We start from the raw sequence: 20,711 nt of genomic DNA on the forward strand, positions 1-20,711 counted from the left end.
GAGGAAAAATAACTAAAAAGATGTTCCAGGGACAACAGGAAAAATATTCTAAATATCAACATTAGGTAATTATTTACATGATACTGGGAAGTTACTGTTAATATACTTGGCTGTAATAATTTAGAGAATTTCTAATTCTAGGGAGATACTTGAAGTTTCTAGAAGTAAGGACTCAAAATAAGACTTCTTTTTAAATGGCCCAGCCAAAAGAAAAAGATCAACAACAAAAAACCACATACATACACACACACAGGGCAAAATGTTAATAAGCACTTTTCAATCTGGGTATTGAGTTCACTTTCACCCTTTCTTATGGAATTCACTATAAAAGTTGAAATCAACAAAGATATTTATTCCAACAAAGATATTTATTCCATCATTTATAATAGTAAGCAACTAGAATAAAAGAAAAAAAATAGTAAGCAACTAGAAATAAAGTGTAAGTCCAATAAGAGAAAACTGGACAAATTATGATATGCACACAGATGTGCAAAATTACTCAGCCATTAGAAATACTGTTGGTTTCTTTACTAACATGAAAATAAATTTTAAAAGGAATGATATTGTGATATAAGTCTACCTTAAAAAAGAGTTCTAGGTATTTATATGAGAGCCTTTAGAGGAAGAAATATTAACAAGTTAACAGTGATTTTACTAGTAATTCACTGGCAGAATTAAGGAGACTTCTATTTTCTTCTTTTTGCTAATCTGTATTTACTAACTATTCTATAGTGGGTATGTATGGCTTGTAAAATTAACATTTTCCCCCAAAAATTGTCTACTAAATTTAGAAATAGATAAAGAATTTCAAAATAATACTTCATTCTACTTCTAGATATCCAGAATAAGAGAAAAACCAGTTCCAATTAACATACTACAATGTTCATCACAGAAATTTTCCTAATAAAATATTGAAGTCAATATAAATATTCAAAAATAGGGAAATAACTAATAAAGTTAAGCCAGATACAGAATAGAATAGCATTACAGCCATTAAAAAATTGGTTAAAAAAACTTTTAATAACACTGGAAATAAACATAGAATGTTGTATTTTTTAAAAGAGCAACAACCAGTGTAATAAAAATGGATTCAGCCCTAGCTGGTTTGGCTCCATGGATAGAGCATCGGCCTGCAGACTGAAGGGTCCCAGGTTCAAGGGCACATGCCCAGGTTGTAGGTTTGATCCCCAGCAGGAGGCAGCCGATCAATGATTCTATCACATCACTGATGTTTCTCTTTTCTCTCTCTCTCTCCCTCTTCCTTCCTCTCTGAAATCAATAAAAAATAAAAATGGATTCAGACAAAGATCATCAATGGATGCTACATGGGAGGACAACATAAGGAATGAGATATTTTCATATTCACAAATTAGTTTCCCACAAATTAGTAATTACAAGAAGAAAAAAAAGTATTGATAAACCAAAAAAACTAGATAATACCTTATCTAAGTGATATCTACTCTCAAATCAATCAGAAAAATAGTATGCATACAAATTCACCAATGAAACATTTTCTCCATTTGCCTTTTATCTTCCAAGGGAAAAATGGAATGTTATTTTATATTATATAGAGTATGTATAATTGTCATATTTCATTGACAGAACAATAAAAGTTGCAAAATGTTAAGAATCTAAGTGAAAAGTATGCGGGAGTTCTTTGTAATATTCTCACAGTATGGAATTATTCCTGTGAAGTATTAAATTATTTTAAAATAAAGCAACGTACTCAACATGGGTGGTAGTTACAGTTGAGTTCTTTGTGATAATTCAAGCAATTTACAATTAGTTTATTTAAAAACAATGAGGCAAGATATAAAAATCTATTTAATATTTTACCAAATCTATAAGAATATTTATTCTGACCTATTTGCAAATAGTCAAAACTGATTTTATGAATGTCAACAAATATTGAGAGTTATCAAAAAGCAAACATAACAATACCTTAATTTCTTTTGTATTTCTCTAGGACAGCATATAGCATTGCTTTCAATATTTAAGTATCACCCCAAGAGATATTAATCTTCACCTAAGGATAGTTTTTCCATTCAATTTTAGAGAGTGGAAGAGACAGAGAGAGAAATACTGATGTGAGAGAGACACATGGATTGGTTGCCTCCCGCATGTTCCCTAGGAATCGAGCCTGCAACCGAAGTATGTACCCTAGACCCGAAACAAACCCAAGACCCTAAGTCCGAGGGCCAATGCTCTTAACTGGCTAGGGCCAAAATCTGCTTTTCTTAACATTACTTCAAATATTCCACTAATTCACAATGTTAAAAATATTAACAATCTGTTACAACTATAAGAAACCAATGGCTTTCCTCCACTTTAGCAATAAACATCTAGAAATGGAAATAGAAATAAAAACTCCTTGTTCACATCAGTAACAATACCAGAAAACAGTCAAGAATAAATTTAACGTGCTTGCTTTGGCAGCACATATACTCAAGTTGGAAAAATACATAACCCCAGCGCAAGGATGACATACAAATTCGTGAAGTGTTCCATGTTTAAAAAATATATAATAAATTTAACAAGAATGGGACAGAACCTACTAGAAAAAAAAAATCAGAATAAGTGGGAAAATATTCCATGACACTAGATAAAGACAATGTGACATAACTGCCAATTTTCTAAAAACAAATACATAAATGTAATGCAATTCTGATGAGAATTCTAACAAGGACATTTCTCTCGGGTGTGTGTTAAGATTATATGACAAAATAGCTAAGAAAAGTATGAAAAGGAACTGTGTTTGGGTGTGTGGCAGAGAAGACAAGACTGCTTTATCAAATTATCAAAATAGTATAAAGTTTAGGAAATAAAAATAGTATTAGCACAGGAATAGACAAATAGATCAAAGGAAGAGAATAAATAATACAGAAACTGGTTCCATTATATATGAGAATATATAGTTGAGCCTTGAACAACAAGGGGTCTGGGGGGCCTGACCACCGAGCAGTAAAATAACCATGTATTGCTTAATTCAGTCTTCTGCATTTACAGATTCTAAACACCAGATCAAAAACATGTAATTCCAGCCCTGGTTGAGTAGCTCAGTTGGTTGGTTAGAGCATAGTCTTGATACACCAAGGTTGTGGGTTCAATCTCCAGTCAGAACACGTACAAAATCAACCAATGAATGCATAAATAAAATGGAACAACAAATTGATGTTTCTCTCCCCCTTCCTCTCTCTATAAAAACAAACAAACAAAAAAAAACAACAAAAAACCCACAGCCCTAACCGGTTTGGCTCAGTGGATAGAGCGTCGGCCTGCAGAGTCAAGGGTCCCAGGTTCAATTCCAGTCAGGGGCATGTACCTTGGTTGCGGGCACATACCCAGTGGGGAGTGTGCAGGAGGCAGCTGATCGATGTTTCTCTCTCATCCATGTTTCTGGCTCTCTATCCCTCTCCCTTCCTCTCTGTAAAAAATAAATAAAATATATTTTAAAAAAAACAACCCACAAAACACATAATTCCATTATGTAAGAACTAGAGGCCCGGTGCAGAGATTTGTGCACTGGCGGAGGGCGTGGCCTGTGGGGACCGACCTGCTATGGGAGCGTACTCACCACCAGGGGGCAGCTCCTGCGTTGAGCGTCTGCCCCCTAGTGGTCAGTGCACATCATAGCGGCTGGTCAACCGACCGGTCATTCTGGTCATTCCGCTGTCCAGTCACTAGGCTTTTATATAGAGAGATACATGACAAGATGGTTGTTCAATTGAATAGGATAAATTAATAAACAATTCTAAATTGAATAGGATAAATAATTCTAACACAACTGTCTATTCATTTAGAAAGAAGCATTCCAAACCTTACTTAAAAAATTCCAGATCAATTAAAAATGTAATGAAATACAAAAATAGTGAGTTTGAGAAAATCTAAGACTGCTAGGAACCCAGGAGTATAAAATATAAGCATTCTGTATTTATGTATTTAAAACTTCTGGAAGAGCAAAAGAACAAAGCCAATATGCACAATAAGCAAAAGATGCTCAAAATCATTAGCAGTCTGGGAATCATAAACTAAAGTATTAAAATATTCTTTGATTCATTAATCTCCCTCGTGGAAAACAGTCACATAGTAAAACTGCCAAAGCATAAGGAGGTGTGTGTACACACACACACACACACACACACACACACACACGCATACATAAATGAGATGTATGCAGAACGAGAGGCCCGGTGCATAAAAATTCATGCATTTGGGGGGGAGGGGAGGTTCTTCAGCCCTCCCGCAGTCCGGGACCCCTTGGGGGATGGTCCACCTGCCGGCTTAGGCCCGCTCCCCAGGGGATCTCTGGCAGTCCGGGAGCCCTCGGGAGATGTCTGACTGACAGCTTAGGCCCACTCAGCAGTCAGACATCCTTAGCACTGCCAAAGAAGCGGGAGAGGCTACCGCCACTGCTGCTGCACTCGCAGCCATCAGCCCGGCTTGTGGTTGAGTGGAGCTCCCCCTGTGGAAGCACACCGATCACCCGGGGTCAGCTCCTGCGTTGAGTGTGTCTGCCCCATGGTGGTCAGTGTGCGTCATAGTGACTGGTCATTCTGGGTCATTCAGCCATTAGGGTTAATTTGCATATTACCCTTTTATTATATAGGATGGTTTATAATAGCAAAAAATACTGGAGACAAAGTAAATGCTCACCAATTAGAAAATGGTGAAATAAAGAATGATATGTTCACACCATAGAATATTATGAAGCCATTCAAAAGAATTACAGAGCTGACTTAGAGGAACTTTATTTTTTTATTTTAAAACAATATATTTTATTGATTTTTTACAGAGAGGAAGGGAGAGAGATAGAGAGCTAGAAACATCTATGAGAGAGAAACATCGATCAGCTGCCTCCTGCACACCCCCTACTGGGGATGTGCCCGCAACCAAGGTACATGCCCTTGACCGGAATCGAACCTGGGACCCCTCAGTCCGCAGGCCGATGCTCTACCCACTGAGCCAAACCGGTCAGGGCATAGAGAAACTTTAAAGGGTAGTACTGAATGAGGAAAGTAAGGTGGAGGAAAAGTATGCCTGATTTCATTTTTGTAAACAAGCAATGACCAAAACACTCTCCTTATATAAACAGACATAGTTAACACATATATGAGCATAGAAAAATATGGAAGGCTACCTGCTAGATGCTTACATGGGTCTGGAAGGAAGGGAAGGAAGAGGGAACAAGCAAAAAAAAAAAAAAAAAAATTAAAAAGTTTTATTCAAAGATAAATGTGATCACATCCTATGTACCATGAAAATTTATGTAATTAATATAAAATTATGTGTCTGTACATTTTTTAAATAGATGCATCAAGATAGGATATTGACTGACAAATTCAATTTAAAGAAAAGATGCCTATACCATAAAATTCCCCAACTTTACAGGCTAATTCCCTATGAGTACTGGGAACAAGGAAGGCAGTAAAAATATAACATCATGCTCTTTTCTAATTAACAAAAACAAACAAACAAACAAAAACCTGCCCTGGTTCTGTGGTTAGAGCATTGGCCTGTGCACAGGAAGGTCTTGGGTTTGATTCGAGGTCAAGGGCAAGTACCTGGATTGCAGGCTTGATCCCCGCCCTCAGGGCGCCTGTGGGAGGCAACAAATCCGTGAGTCTCTCACATCAATATTTCTCTTTTTCTCTCTCTGCCCCTCCCTGTTCCCTTCCACTCTAAGAGAGAAACAAAACAACAACAAAAAACAATGCTACAGTAGAAGCTTTCTTAGCCAACTATTGCAACCACTCAATTAACCAATGCTCTTGACTCCCTCGGTAAACAGTGACTAATTCCCATTGTATTCTGAATATCAGCAGATGACAAGTTCCTATTCTGAATAGCAGCTAACACTTAATGCTTACTATGTGTCTTTTACTCTGCTAAGTGCTTTGCATATGTTATTATTCCTCACAACAACCTTATGAAGTGCCTCACTTTTTTTTTTTTTACAGATGAGGAAATAAAATTATAGACATGATAAATTACTTGCCCAAGTCAAAAAGCTAATAAGTGTTAGAGCTAGGATTCAAATGCAGATAGTTTAGCCCTAGCTTCCATATTCTTAACACATTTCATACCGCTCAGGAGTTTTCTCGTGTTTCGCGCGCCATCTGTTAAGGACCGCTCACGAGTGTTCTCGTTTTTCACGCCCATGGAAAAAGGAGCGAATCGAGATACTTACGTAAATTTTGTTTGGTCCCTCTTCATAGAGGAAAATGTTTTACGCAGTACCATACGTTAAAAAAGTACTTGGAACTTTAATTGTTTAATTGTTTTTGTAAATAAAAATGTTATAATTATTGAAAAACACCTAAAGTGCATTATGATGATTTAAATAACGTGCAGTTTGCCCAAAAACGTGCAGTCCCTGGCGTATGTCTTAGAGATTTCTATGCGATACGCAATGTGTTAACCAGTATGCATAATGCCATTATGTGTCTGCTAACCAGTGGAAACACATAACCTTTCAGAATACTTCCAAGAATTTAGGTGATTTGTTCCCAAAACTTATTTAAGTCACCTGCAGTTACTACTATAATTATGTTATTTAATTATATATATTTCATTTAAAAAATTGTTTCTATGAAAACTAAATTGACTACTCAGAAAAATCTCAATAAAGGCAAGTCATCAAAAAATACTTTTGTCAAATTAAGTAAAGAATTATAAATGGTTTCAGGAAAAAAATGTAAAGATATAGACAGGCATCAGCTCTCAGATTACTTAGTTATTCATAGAAATTAAAAGTAAAATAGACTCATAGGCAATGCATTATGGATATGACTTATGGGGGAGAAAGTGGAGTCCAATGCAAATTTATCCTAAAAATGATGAAAACCAAATATTTAAGTTAAGTTTTATCAATAAAGACGAGAGGCCCAGTGCACAGGTAGGGTCTCTAGGCCTGGCCAGCAATCAGGGACGATCAGGTTCCCTGCCTCCTGACCTCGCCGCCTGTTCCTTCCCTCACCCACTCAGCGCCCTGCCGCCACCACTGGTCACCTGCCATGTTCCGTGCCACCCCCCCAGTGGTCAGCGCATGTCATAGCGAGCAATCGAACGCCTGGTCTCCTGGTGGAACTCCCGAGGGGACAATTTGCATTTAGCCTTTTATTATATAGGATTTTTACTTTTTGTAATCCCATTTTTAACATACTTTTTTGATTAACCAAACTGCTGGTTTCAATCATTTTGGATAAGAGGGCTTCTACTGTATTTTCTCTGCAACAAATTCACAAGCTTTTATTAAGGTAGTGGAGAAAAATTAAATCTGCTTTATTGCTAAACTACAACTTTCAAAAGTCAAACTGGAAGTTATTTTATGATCCTTACCCATCTTGTGTGGGTGGGTACTCGCATTCTTGTCCTTTGGGAAATACACCGTTAGGATACAGGTCACATATTGGAACTGAGGGAGGGTCTGTTTGAACTTTTGCTGTGAGATACAAATAAAGCATTAACTTCTGTAGTTGGAAATAAAATTAAGCAGTTATCATTACAGTTTTTCTCAGTTCCTAATGGTTGTGGTATGTCCTGATTTTAAAGAACCTCCTTGATGTTTGTCTCCTCATAGTTAAAAATACCATGCTGGTCACCTCCTCTCTGATTTACTATAGCTTGGGAATAAAAATATTCAATTCCTCAAGACTCCATTATATATTTAAACAGTATATACCTTGGAAGAAAGCACACTTCTAATGTTTTTGTCTTCATTTACTATACTGGAAATGGGATAGCATATAGAGGTTGGCTTTCACAAATACAAATAAAAACAGCAACAAGAAAGTAAGAAATCTTATAGCAATAAAGTAAAAATATAAAGCTGTTATATGTTAATAAAACAAGTTTAAAAACTTATTTCAAGGTTATAATAGGTATAAAGTTAAGAGTATACATACTCAGTGCCAGTACCCAAAAACTTTAGGTAGCCCTACACAAATTTCCCGATACTCAAAAAAAGTTAACACCTAGCATATGTTTTAAGAACATTATTTCCCAAACTATGTACTAAAACACCAGTGCTTCAAGATGCTTTTATATTCTGTTGTTTTGGTTTTTAAAAATACATATTTTTATTTATTTCAGAGAGGAAGGGACAGGGAGAGAACATCAGTGATGAGAGAGAATCACTGATTGGCTGCCTCCTGCATGCCCCCTACGGGGGGATCAAGCCAGCAACCCGGGCATGTGCCCTGACCAGGAATCGAACTGTGATCTCCTGGTTCATAGGTTGGTTAGTACTTAACCACTGAGCCACGCCAGTAGAGCTTCAAGATGCTTTTAAAAGATAGCTAAGAAAGTTGTTTTCTAAAAATTTCCCCCAAATATATATAAGAACTAGTGGTATAGTTCTTATCACATGAAGAACTGCCTTTAGTAACAAATGCTGTATCCAAGGAATGCCAGAAAGCTGCATGGGTTATTTTATGACCTTCAATGTATACCTGCAGCATTTATCAACTAAGTTGAAGTATGTGGTTTCCTTTGGATTATTACTGATCTTATGTTATTGATCTTTAAAGTTTTAACACGTATTTTGCTCTTTTGTTCTGCAAGGAGAGAAAAATAATGTGCATAAATAAAAATATGATCGTTTATTGAGCCAAATCATTTATCTATGAAACCACTTTTTTTGGTTTCCTCCTTTAACCCAAATGCTCAATATCATGATTGTCAGCCAACTGGTTTAAATGGGTTCTATGGGCAAGTAAACTTGAAGACACTTTCTTATGTTTCTCCTAAGAGAGCATATTAGAATTTAAAATTTTAAAAAATCTTAGAGGTCATCTAATTTAGCTCCACACTAAAATTTAATAATCCCGTTTTAAACTCCTGACATTTGGCACTGCGCTCCTGACAACAGAGGCAGTCAATATCTTCCCAACATTCATTTTGGGTGAACCAAAGTATTATCTCATCACCCTCAGCTTCATCTCATCTACAAATCTGATAAAGATGCTTTTTATATTGTCCACAAATTAAAGGATTCAAAGAGATAATTAGAGAAAACATGAAAAAATCTATAACCAAAATATCAATCAGAGTTGAAGTTTAGCCTTTACCACTTACTAGCTGTGACTTGGACAAATGGCTAAATGCGCCAAGCCTGTTTCCCTATTTACAAAATGAAGAACCAGATGAAATTTTGTATAACCTTTGAAAATTATAATGTACTATATTCAATTATCTAAAACAGTGGTTGGCAAACTCATTAGTCAACAGAGCCAAATATCAACAGTACAACGATTGAAATTTCTTTTGAGAGCCAAATTTTTTAAACTTAAACTATATAGGTAGGTACATTGTTATTAACTTAATCAGGGTACTCCTAAACTGGCCTTTGCTAAAAACGTCCTCAATCTGATTGAGGTACGTTCGCTGAGGTCGACCCCTTCCAACTCTCCCATCCACATTCGTCTTGTATACTTGTTTCAGATAGACAAGTGTGGATGGGAGAGTTGGAAGGGGTCGACCTCAGCGAACATACCTCAAAACAATGTACCTCCCCCGCGCTGTGTATCCCGTGGCCAACGTGCGCCGCGTCTCCCGTCGCCCGACCGACACCCCCCACTTCTTCTAACGACACTTCTTCAAAATAGACTTGCCCAGACTGAAAACCGACTTCTGCACATGGGCCACGAAGTTTCAATTGCACTGTATGTGCGGGCCCGCATGTGGTATTTTGTGGAAGAGCCACACTCAAAGGGCCAAAGAGCCGCGGTTTGCCGACCACTGATTTAAAACAATGGATAATTAAAATAATCTGTACTACAGTTATCATTAGCTATTACTTATAATACTCTCTCTTTCTAGATGAGGATAATAAACTGCCCATGTACATTACTTGGTTTATTCCAGAAGTGATTAATGATAGTCTACAACAGCGGTTCGCGACCCCTTTGGCGGTCAAACGACCCTTTCACAGGGGTCGCCTAAGACCATCCTGCATATCAGATATTTACATTACGATTCATAACAGTAGCAACATTATAGTTATGAAGTAGCAATGAAAATAATTTTATGGTTGGGTCACAACATGAGGAACTGTATTTAAAGGGCCAGAAGGTTGAGAACCACTGGTCTACAAGAATATCTAAAATACACAAATTAGAGGCATCAAAGTAAATGAGAGAGCAAAAATCAAAACATGGTAAGAACATAAAACAGAACCTGAAATGAGGCCAATACAAAACCACAGATTTGGCTCTAGGCCTTCTAGAATAAAAAAATAAAAAACAAAACATAAAAAAACTCTAGGTTATTTGCATAGTTCATGTTTCTGAGATGAAACACAGTCATTACTCAGGAAAAGTGCAATTATTCCTAACATTAAGACCAGACAAAAAACTCTCTCTTGAGAGTGCTCATAAAGAAATATAACAACAGTAAGTTCAACAATATCCTCAGAGGAGGCACAATAAAGGCTGGTGGCAGTGGAAGAATTCTACCAAGAGCAAATACAAGGCAGCCCCTTAATACTCCTCCCCATTTATGTACCTTCACTAGGGAACAATTTTAGAGTATTTAGAGAAATAGATATTATCTCAAGCCATTGTCAGGTAATACATGTCTCACGGGCACACTTTTAACAATTTTTGAATCGAAGAAATATGATATCATAATCTCTAGAAGATTTCTGGAATACAAGTAACCTATGTTCATTAAATACAGACTACGCTAGGGGCAGGACTGACATCTTTGAATAGAAGGATCTAACATGGATGCATGCCTAATAGGAAGAAGACTATCCCAACTCTACCTGGAGACATATCAGGAAAATGGCTGGCAGAGCCATTATCTTTCTTAAACAATAATTTAAGTATTTCTTGCAACACAGAGATAAAAAGGGAAGTCAAGTCCCCAATATTCTGATTCATAAAATTTTAGCCTGAAAGATTTAAAAGATATAACCAGAACTCAGTGGCCCCCAATAGTTCAAGGGGGCTGGCTCGTCTAAGATAATAACTGTTCTGATTTTCAACCCAACTTTTATTCCCCAATACTCTCCAGTCGTCCTCTTTAGTCTGCCTAATAGAGTTTTAGGTCCCTGAAGATGTTTGATTATGCCATTTTCAAAAACAAACACAAGTAGGATGATAGTTTAAGTAAATCTGAAATAAGTGCAATATAAACATTAATAGAATTTCACCATATGCACAAATTTTAAATAATGGGGCTCTTCACTAAATATTAAGAATTTCACAATTTCAAAGCTGGCAGGTGAACTGCAAAATTTGTTTACCCTGTTACCACACAGTGGTACTTTAGTCATCCCCAACAGACTCATTATTTGAATTATTCAAGATTTTAAGACTTCATCCCTAACTGCAGTAACTTCAACCAATCTATTATTAATATCCCTTAGCTGAATATCAGCTAAAAAAAATGCCATCAAGATTGTTACACTAAAGTACTTGCAAAATATTTATATCACTAAATCCTACCTCTAGTAAGCCTAAATTTATTTCCCTGACATATCCCAAGATCTTAAGCAACTTCAAACCCAATGCTTAATAACCACTTCTAATCTGTCAAGTAAGATTTACTTAAGACACTAACGTCCTCTCTTCTTCTTCTTCTTTTTCTTCTTCTTTCCAGTTGCTCCATCTCCATCTCCATCTCCATCTCCATCTAAGAAAAGACAATTTCAAATGCATATTCATTTAAACCGAAGGATGAAGCAAGCAGTCAGGTGTATAGACATATACACTGCATCTGAAATAGCATATGACAAAGTTGACCTAATACTTTTATGATTTCTTATATTGCTAGCTTTAAGTATCAGAATTTGACTTGTGTAATCAAAAGCACTAGTCAACTGCCTGGCCGGTGTGGCTCAGTGGTTGAGCGTTGACTCATGAATCAGGAGGTCAGTTTGATTCCCGGTCAGGGCATGTGCCCAGGTGCCAGGCTTAATCCCCAGTAGGGGGTGTGCAGGAAGCAGATGATCAATGATTTTCTTTCATGATTGATGTTTTTATCTCTCTCTCCCTCTCCCTTTAGTTTGACTTACTCTATTAAAAGAAACGCTGATAAGGTATTTTAATTTTTTTATATATTTTATTGATTTTTTACAGAGCGGAAGGGAGAAGGATAGAGAGTTAGAAACATTGATGAGAGAGAAACATCGATCAGCTGCCTTCTGCACACCCCCTAACTGGGGATGTGTCCGCAACCAAGGTACATGCCCTTGACTGGAACCGAACCCGGGACCCTTCAGTCCGCAGGCCAATGCTTCATCCACTAAGCCAAACCGGTCAGGGCTGATAAGGTATTTTTAAGTAAAAATATATTAAAAGACATCTTTTTTAAAAAACTAGGAAAAATAACTAGTGTTAGTTTAATACCAATAACAACTGTGTGACTTCAGCTAAAATACTAGTTAACAATTTACATATGCTTTGCAGTTAAACACTTGTGTTTCATGACCACATGTGATCCTGAAAGCAACCCTATAAGGTAACAAAGAGTGTTTAAGGGACATGCCTAAGATAATCCCAACTGGTAAATGGCAGAATTGGACCAAAAATATAACCCAGTGCGGGTATTTGGGGTCTTGTATTTTATCTTATCCTGCATAGTTGTGATTAAACAAAGTGTTCTCCTTCTGAGTCAAATTGTATGCAAAAAAAGAGGGCATATTATACACTTCCTAGTTTCAGAGTTCTCAGATTCTCTGATGCCTAAAAATAAAAGTCAAGAACTATTTCAAAAAATAGTTGGCAGAAAAGTATTCAAACCAGCCAAGATCTGCTTGCCAGTTTTTGTAACAACCTTCTATGAAGCCCATGCTCATACCCTTGAACTCTGAGAAATTATAGAGGATATTATTATGACCAAGATTAAAAAGTGACTTAAAACATTTTAAGTAAAGGTATAAGACATAGACTTAAGCGTCTGAATTTCTAAAAATGCTACTTAATAAATTTCAACAATTATTTCTCAAGTACGCTAATCTACCCACAAATCACACTGCTATGGCGGATAAATAGAATACTGACTTAATTAGAAGTTGACAGTTTAATAATATGTTTCCCCTTATAGCATTCTTTTAAATGTTTTACCTCATGGCAGTAATTCATCTAACATCAATCATTTTAGATAGTGAAATCCACACTCATAAAACAGTATCAAATGACTACTTACATTTTCTGCTTAAAGAGCTCCATTTTTATTCCCGGGCTGACAGGCAGTAGCCATAATAGAAATTATCTCACCATGCTACCTACTATATTCTTCTATTATAATTATCACAAAACATTATAATCATTGGTTTACACTGACCCCTTACTCATTTGTAAGTTTCTCAAGGGCTAGAAGAACCATTTCTTAAGAAAAGTATCTTAGCATGTGGTAAATATTTAGTCTATTCAATAAAAAAGTGTTCTTTTAGTCTATTTTATCTTATTTTTATTTTTGCCCAATGGAGAAACAGGAAACAGCAGTTTAGCAAAGAGGGAGGAGGAAGAATGATATAATGCTTTAAGTGGATTGAGTCAGCGGATGCCAACCTTTCGGACCTCGCGGACCACCAATGGTGGTGACCGCTGGATTGAGTGATAGGAAATTGCCAATATTTGACTTACAAAATTTCAATTCCTTTTGTTTGAGCCTCTAAAACAGTGGTTCTCAACCTGTGGGTCACGACCCCTTTGGGGGTCGAACGACCCTTTCACAGGGGTCGCCTAAATACATCCTGCATATCAGATATTTACATTACGATTCATAACAGTAGCAAAATTACAGTTATGAAGTAGCAACGAAAATAGTTTTATGGTTGGGGGTCACCACAACATGAGGAACTGTATTAAAGGGTCGCAGCATTAGGAAGGTTGAGAACCACTGTTCTAAAATAACAAGCACACAGTGGAAACACGAATTTTGCTTGACTTACTCATTACTGGTTTGAAGATGCAAAAGCCTAACAAAAATAACATGGGAACCTTTTGGAAACACAGTTTTCGTTTTCCTCGTGTGTCAGATAATCAATTCATATATTCTGCACTACAATTTTCACTGTAACCTTTCATCCAACAAATGTATCTGGGTTCTTAAGTGAGAGGCAAAAGGGACAGAATATTAAACAAGATAGCCTTTGCTCTGGAACAACATTTAATGTCTAGCATACTGCTACATACACTAGACTCAACCTAAAATGCTTCAAGAAGTATGCAAGCCACCATTTATTGAACCCTGGTGCCAGGACGGTGGTAGAGCAAAGATCTGAATATTAAACTATATATGCTTATAATTCCACCCATCATACCATGCTGCAATTTGGTTTCTAGATGTTTTTCTTTTACAGCATCCCAGGATATTCTTAACAGGCAGAAACTGTTCATATTTATTTGTGTCCAAATCAATTAATATTTGTTGAATGACAGTTGGACATCCATATGCAAAAAGGTACCTTAATCTCTACCTTGCACTACATACAAAAATTAATTCTAAATAGACTATAGACCTAAATATAACAGTGAAAAGTGTATAAAACTTAAAGAGAAAAATCTTCATAATAGTAATTATTTAGCTTTTTGGATAGAACAAAAAAAAAAACATGACTAATAAAGGAAAAGAAATAGATAACTTGGACCTCATCAAAACTGAAACCTTTTCTGTTGCAAACAATACCAGCATGGGAGAAAATATCTGTAAAACATATGTATCTGATAAACAACTTATATCAAGAGTATATAAAAAACTATTATAATTCACTGAGACAATAATCCAGTGGTTCTCAACCTTCCTAATGCCGAAACCCTTTAATACAGTTCCTCATGTTGTGGTGACCCCCACCATAAAATTATTTTCATTGCTATCATAACTGTAATTTTGCTACTGTTATGAATCGTAATGTAAATATCTGATATGCAGGATGTATTTTCATTGAGAACGGCTGCAATAATCCAATTGAAAAATGGACAAAAGAGGAAAACATTTCACTAAAGATACACGAAAGGCAAATAAAAATATGAAAAGATGTTCACCATCATCAGTTATGGAAATGCAAACTAAAACCACAATGACATACCACCACACACCTATTACAAAAGCTAAAACTTTTAAACTAACAACACTAAATGCTTATGAGAATACAAAGAACCTGGCACTCTCCACCACTGCTGACAGGAATGAAAAATGGTAGACATTTGGGAAGAGTTTCTTATGAGATTAAACATACACTTAACATATGACCCACAACCCTACTCCTAGGTATTTATTTACCCAGGAGCAATGCAAACATGTCTACACAAAGACCTGTATGCAAATGTTCACAGTAACTTTATTTGAAATAGACAAAAACTAGAAATATCCATCAACCAGTAAATGGATAAACAAATTTGAAATACTACTCAGCAAAAAAAAGTAGTGAACTACTGATATATATACAACTGATGACTCTCACAAGTATTACCCTGAGCCCTGGCCAATGTGGCTCAGTTGGCTGGGTGTTGTCCTGTGCACCAAAAGGTTGCCAGTTCGATTTCCAGTCAGGGCACATGCCTGGTTTCAGGCTTGATCCCTGGTGGGGGGTGTGCAGGAGGCAGTTGATCGTCATTATTTCACTCTCATTCTCATTTATAACCACCAACTTAATACCACATGCATAAACTATTGTTAAGTGATCTCCAAAATGATCTTCCTATCTTTCTTATATATATCCTCTTTTTTAACAATTGTGAATATATATGAAGATTATATATGAAATTTTTTTCATAACATTCTTCTTATAAAAGTGCTCAAAGCCTCCCTCAATGGATCTTATATGACCAGTATGCATTGTTCATTAGACTCTGAAGACTTTCACAATATTGTTCCACCCCCCAATGGTTCCTTCTGTTTGGTTTTATTCAAGTCCCATAATTGAGAATGGGAAAGCCCTATCTCCCCGTCTGCCAAAAGATGCTGTAGAATAGTTCTCTTAATTAATGAGACTTCTTCAGCTTTCAGCCAATTCCATCTCCAAATACCAACAAACTTAACTGTAGCTTATCTTTTCACCTCTAGGTTTTGTCTCTCCACCACCAGCTTTCCTTAAAACAAAGATTCTGAAATAATAGCTTTCCATCCACTCAAAGACTTCTCACACCAGATTAGTACTACTGGTTGATACTGATTATTGAAATGAATTAGAAAAACAATTAGATAAAATTGGAGAAAACTAAAATCTTCTTTAATACATTGAAGATTTCCAATCTGACAAGCAAAAGTTTCCCCTTCAATGCCAAGAGTCACACAACTTTGTAGAGGTGCAATGGAACTAGGCACACTCAAGATCAGTACTGTGATATTCTACATATAAAAGGTCTACAGCAACTTGTTATATTACTTTGAATTTATAAAACCCTTTCTTGCCCTAGCTGGTTTGGCTCAGTGGCTGGAGCGTCAGCCTGCGGACTGAGGGGTCCCGGATGCGATTCCAGTCAAGGGCACATGCCCAGGCAGTGGGCTTGATCCGGGGGGCGTGTAGGAGGCAGCCAATCAAGGATTCTCTCTCATCATTGATGTTTCTCTCTCTCTCCCTCTCCCTTACTCTGTGAAATCAATAAAAATATATTAAAAAACAAAACAAAAAACCCTTTCTTAAGAGCTCAAAATATGTTCTTAATCTGAAGCATTAGGAAAGGTAGAATGAACAAGAGGTTTGCTCAAAGAAGTCAAAAAGCCAACTATTCCCTGTAATCTTGGCACTTTTTAAACCAAATTTTGACTGTAAGCTTTTTGAAGGCAGAACATACCTTTCTAGAGGAAAAAACAACTGCTCTGCATTACCCTAACACAATAAAATATAGCAGGTATGTGTTTTAAGGATTGAAAGGCAAAAACTCAAGCTGGCAGTGCTTGAGGTATAGCAATAGGTCAAAACAGTAAATAATTGAGAATGGGAAAGCCCTATCTCCCCCTCTGCCAAAAGATGCTATAGAATAGTTCTTTTAATTAATGACTCCCTCCACTGTCTTACCGATAGCATCAATTCCTATAATTCTAAGACTTGCCATGTTTACACAAATCTAACAGCACCAAAATACCACAAGGAACTAGGATCAGGGAATTTATAATAGAGTTCAGAAGCACTCCAATATGCTCCTTTGAGAATTAAAAAAAAGTAGCTTTGGTACAGAGAGTGAAAGGAATAGACTTGGAGTCAAGTGCTAGGTTTGAAATTCTGGTTCTATTCTACACATACTAGCTGTATCACATTGGGAAAATCATATAACTATAATTTCCTGAGAAGAGCAACTACTTTATTTGCATGGGTAAAATACGAATGCATGTGAAAGTATCCTAGGATAGTAGATATTAGTTGTTCAATAAATGTTAGTTAAATAAAAGTTAAATAAACAACCCTTCAATTTTATCCTATTAATACCCACTACTTGGCCTTTTACCAAATACATTAAAATAAATATATATATATATATAAAATAAAAAATCAATTGGCTGCCTCCTGCATGCCCCCTACTAGGGATCCAGCCCACAACCTGGGCATGTGCCCTTGGCTGAAACTGAACCCGGGACCCTTTAGTCCACAGGCTGAGGCTCTAGCCACTGAACCAAATCAGCTAGGGCCCAAGTATATTTTTAAAAGTTGAGAACTGTATTGTTTGAGCAATCATTCCACATATCCAACTTTTTAAAGAGTTGCTAATAAATTTCTTTCCCTTTGTATCTGTGACACTGAGGTTTTATTTTATTGTCAATTACGAAGTCAGAAAATAATAGACTATATGGACAAATAAGTAGATTTTGTTTAAAGAACGTCATGCCCTAGCCAGTGTGGCTCAACTGGTTACAGCAGTGGTCGGCAAACTCATTAGTCAACAGAGCCAAATATCAACAGTACAATGATTGAAATTTCTTTTGAGAGCCAAATTTTTTAAACTTAAACTATATAGGTAGGTACATTGTTATTAACTTAATTAGGGTACTCCTAAGCTGGCCTTTGCTAAAAACGTCCTCAATCTGATTGAGGTACGTTCGCTGAGGTCGACCCCTTCCAACTCTCCCATACACACTCGTCTTGTATACTTGTTTCTGCGCATGGGCCACGAATTTTCAAACGCACTGTACGTGTGCGCCTGCACGTGGTATTTTGTGGAAGAGCCACACTCAAAGGGCCAAAGAGCCGCATGTGGCTCTCGAGCCGGGGTTTGCCGACTACTGGGTTAGAGCATAGTCTCATACAACGAAAGGTGGCAGATTCCATTTCCAGTCAGGGCACAGGATGGGAGTTTGAGCCCTGATTGAAGACGCGTGGGAGGCAACCAATCAATGTTTCGCTTTGACATCACATTAATGTTTTTCTCTGTCTGTCTCTCTCTCAAATCAATAAAAGCATGTCCTTGGGCAGGGGTCCTCAAACTTTTTAAACAGGGGGCCAGTTCACTGTCCCTCAGACCGTTGGAGGGCCGGACTATAGTTTAAAAAAAAAAAAAAACTATGAACAAATTCCTATGCACACTGCACATATCTTATTTTGAAGTAAAAAAACAAAACGTGAACAAATACAATATTTGTATTTGCATGTGGCCTGCGGGCTGTAGTTTGAGGACCCCTGTCCTTGGGTGAGGATTAAAAAAATGATTAAAGAACGTCGTATTTTCTTGCTTTTATAACCACAAACACCAAATTAATCATTTACCTTCATCATCATCATCTCTTTCTTTCTCTTCCAATGCTTGTCTTTCCAATTGTCTTGCTACCTCATCCACTGAGGCTCCTGATTCTTTATCAGGTTCCTGTTGCCCTGCTAATCAAATATAATAGCATAAATCAAATCTAATAAAGATACTTAACACTAGAATATGTTCTACAGATATTGAAGAACACACAAGTCCTTTCCTGATATGATAGGTGTTTAGGAAACAAAAACAAACATTATTGTGAACATTAACAGAATTTATTTAATGACAAAGAAAAGTCTCCCAAATCTAAGTAGTATTGTCCATTCAACAAAATACATTCTCTGTGATAGCAGCTAAAGGTTAAGCAAAAGTGTGAGTTGGTCCCTATATTTAAGTAGTTTTAACTTTTTAAAGTATTTAACAATTAAACTACAACAAATACTTTACTAACCAAACAGGTACTTAAGATAGGCAATAAATGCTGAAGACCTTAGTGAAGAAGAGGATTTCTGTGGGACACTGGGGGCCTTCAGGGATTCATGAAGAAAAAAAGTTGTCAAGCTGGGCTAGGTAAAATCAAAATAAATAGAAAAAGACATTCCATTACTAAAACAAAAAATTCTTGAACAGCTAAGCATAAGACCAGGCCCCTGCTCTGAAGGTGATTATAATCTAGCTAGAGGAGGAATATGCGTGTGCAGAAAGATAGTAATATGAGGTAGTACATAATAAAGTGACATTTTGGCCTTTGTAGAACATTCATATTGAGAATGTCCTGCTAAAAATGTATTAGGGTCAGTCGGCTGAACACACCTTAAAGACCAAACTGAAGAGCTTGGACTTCATCTGAAAGCCAGGAAGAGCCAGTGGCCTGTGTCCTGGGATTAACTTGTGTTCTGGGAGTGTCTCAGCACCTACAACTCTCCCTCTTCAACTCCCATCTAATCAAAATTTCAGACAGATAGAGATTAACCCTCTCCAACCTCTCTCAACTCCACGCTCATCACTTCTGGCCTCTCCATTTTTCTTTCATTCTTTCTATGGCTTTCACAGATTGAGATATTTTTTTCCTAAAAACGAAACAGGTGCAAATAATTTTTCCTAAAATGAAGAACCTAGTGCAACAAAAACACACTGACTTCTCAAAATAAAATAACTCTTAATATAACCCAAGTGTTAAGTTTTTAGCTGTTTTCCTTGCCTTACTAGTGGATTTGGAGAAGTTCGACTCTGAGCCACAGAATACAGTGGGGCCTTGACTTACGAGTGTCCCGACTAACTGAGTTTTTTGAGATACCAGCTGTCTCTCGGCCGATTTTTTGCATTGAGTTGACAGAGTAATTTGAGTTAACGAGCTTGGTCTCCTAACGAATTAAACTCGTAAGTCAAGGCCCCACTGTATCCTCTATCTAGACTGCCTGCAATGCCATTATAATTCAGGCCTAAAAACCCTAACGCTTGATGATGCCGTGGGATTAGACGAGTGAAAATTAGCGCGCGCTCACACACACACACACCCTCGCCCCCCGCTATTCTGCAATTACAACTCAGTGACATGAGCGCGTGGGCATACACACACCCCCAAAAGTGAAGCCCGCATCAAAAACCCCTCTGTAAACTGGGATGGCGGGGTGAGGCGCGGTCCAGGCGCTCGGACTTGTCCACTTCACCCGCACTGTCGGCCAAAGTGAGTACCAGGATGCTCCAGCCAAGCGGCGGCGGGCAGCGCGGGTCAGAAGCAGGTTTTTCAGGAAGCCAAACCGCGAGGAAGGTGGTAGGCAGGGCTGGGCGCGGTGCACGGCTTCAAGTCCGCTGCACAGTCTGCGTGGGAGTCGAGTTCTGGCAACTCAGGGGCTCCCGGCCTACCGACCCCAGAGCGAGCTCCGCAAGGGAAGCTGAGCCACCCGACCCCGCTCTCCCTCCCCACGCTTCCACCAGCTCTCCAGTCCCACGGAAGGAGAAGCCGCCTCCGCCCAGGGCTGAGACTCTGTAGCCCGGCCTCGCCACGCGCTCAGTCCCGGGAATCAGTCCACTCCAGGGTTCCGAGTCCCCGGTCCCTGACACCCACGCCGGGCCTGA

At 37.6% G+C, this 20,711-nt stretch overlaps 1 protein-coding gene and 1 pseudogene across 22 annotated transcripts in view; one reads left to right on the forward strand and one right to left on the reverse strand.

The window, feature by feature from the left end:
• Positions 1–20,711, reverse strand: part of METAP2 (methionyl aminopeptidase 2) — a 34,999-nt gene that overhangs the window by 13,964 nt on the left and 324 nt on the right. The window contains exons 2-5 of one of the 22 annotated variants that reach the window (XM_023749921.1): positions 19,084–19,198; positions 18,650–18,754; positions 11,566–11,637; positions 7,339–7,441 (exon numbers count right to left, since the gene is read on the reverse strand). In XM_023749921.1, the coding sequence (XP_023605689.1) occupies positions 7,339–7,441; positions 11,566–11,637; positions 18,650–18,754; positions 19,084–19,198 (395 nt within the window). Of the gene's footprint in view, positions 1–7,338; positions 7,442–11,552; positions 11,638–18,649; positions 18,758–19,083; positions 19,199–20,711 lie in introns of those variants that run through there. The other 21 variants (XM_023749922.1, XM_023749920.1, XM_023749933.1 and 18 more) reach the window with 21 other exon arrangements.
• Positions 2,421–2,514, forward strand: LOC111824987 (annotated as a pseudogene).

The sequence above is a fragment of the Myotis lucifugus genome, unplaced genomic scaffold (genome assembly GCF_000147115.1).
Source record: "Myotis lucifugus unplaced genomic scaffold, Myoluc2.0 scaffold_10, whole genome shotgun sequence".
Classification (NCBI taxonomy): Eukaryota; Metazoa; Chordata; class Mammalia; order Chiroptera; family Vespertilionidae; genus Myotis; species Myotis lucifugus.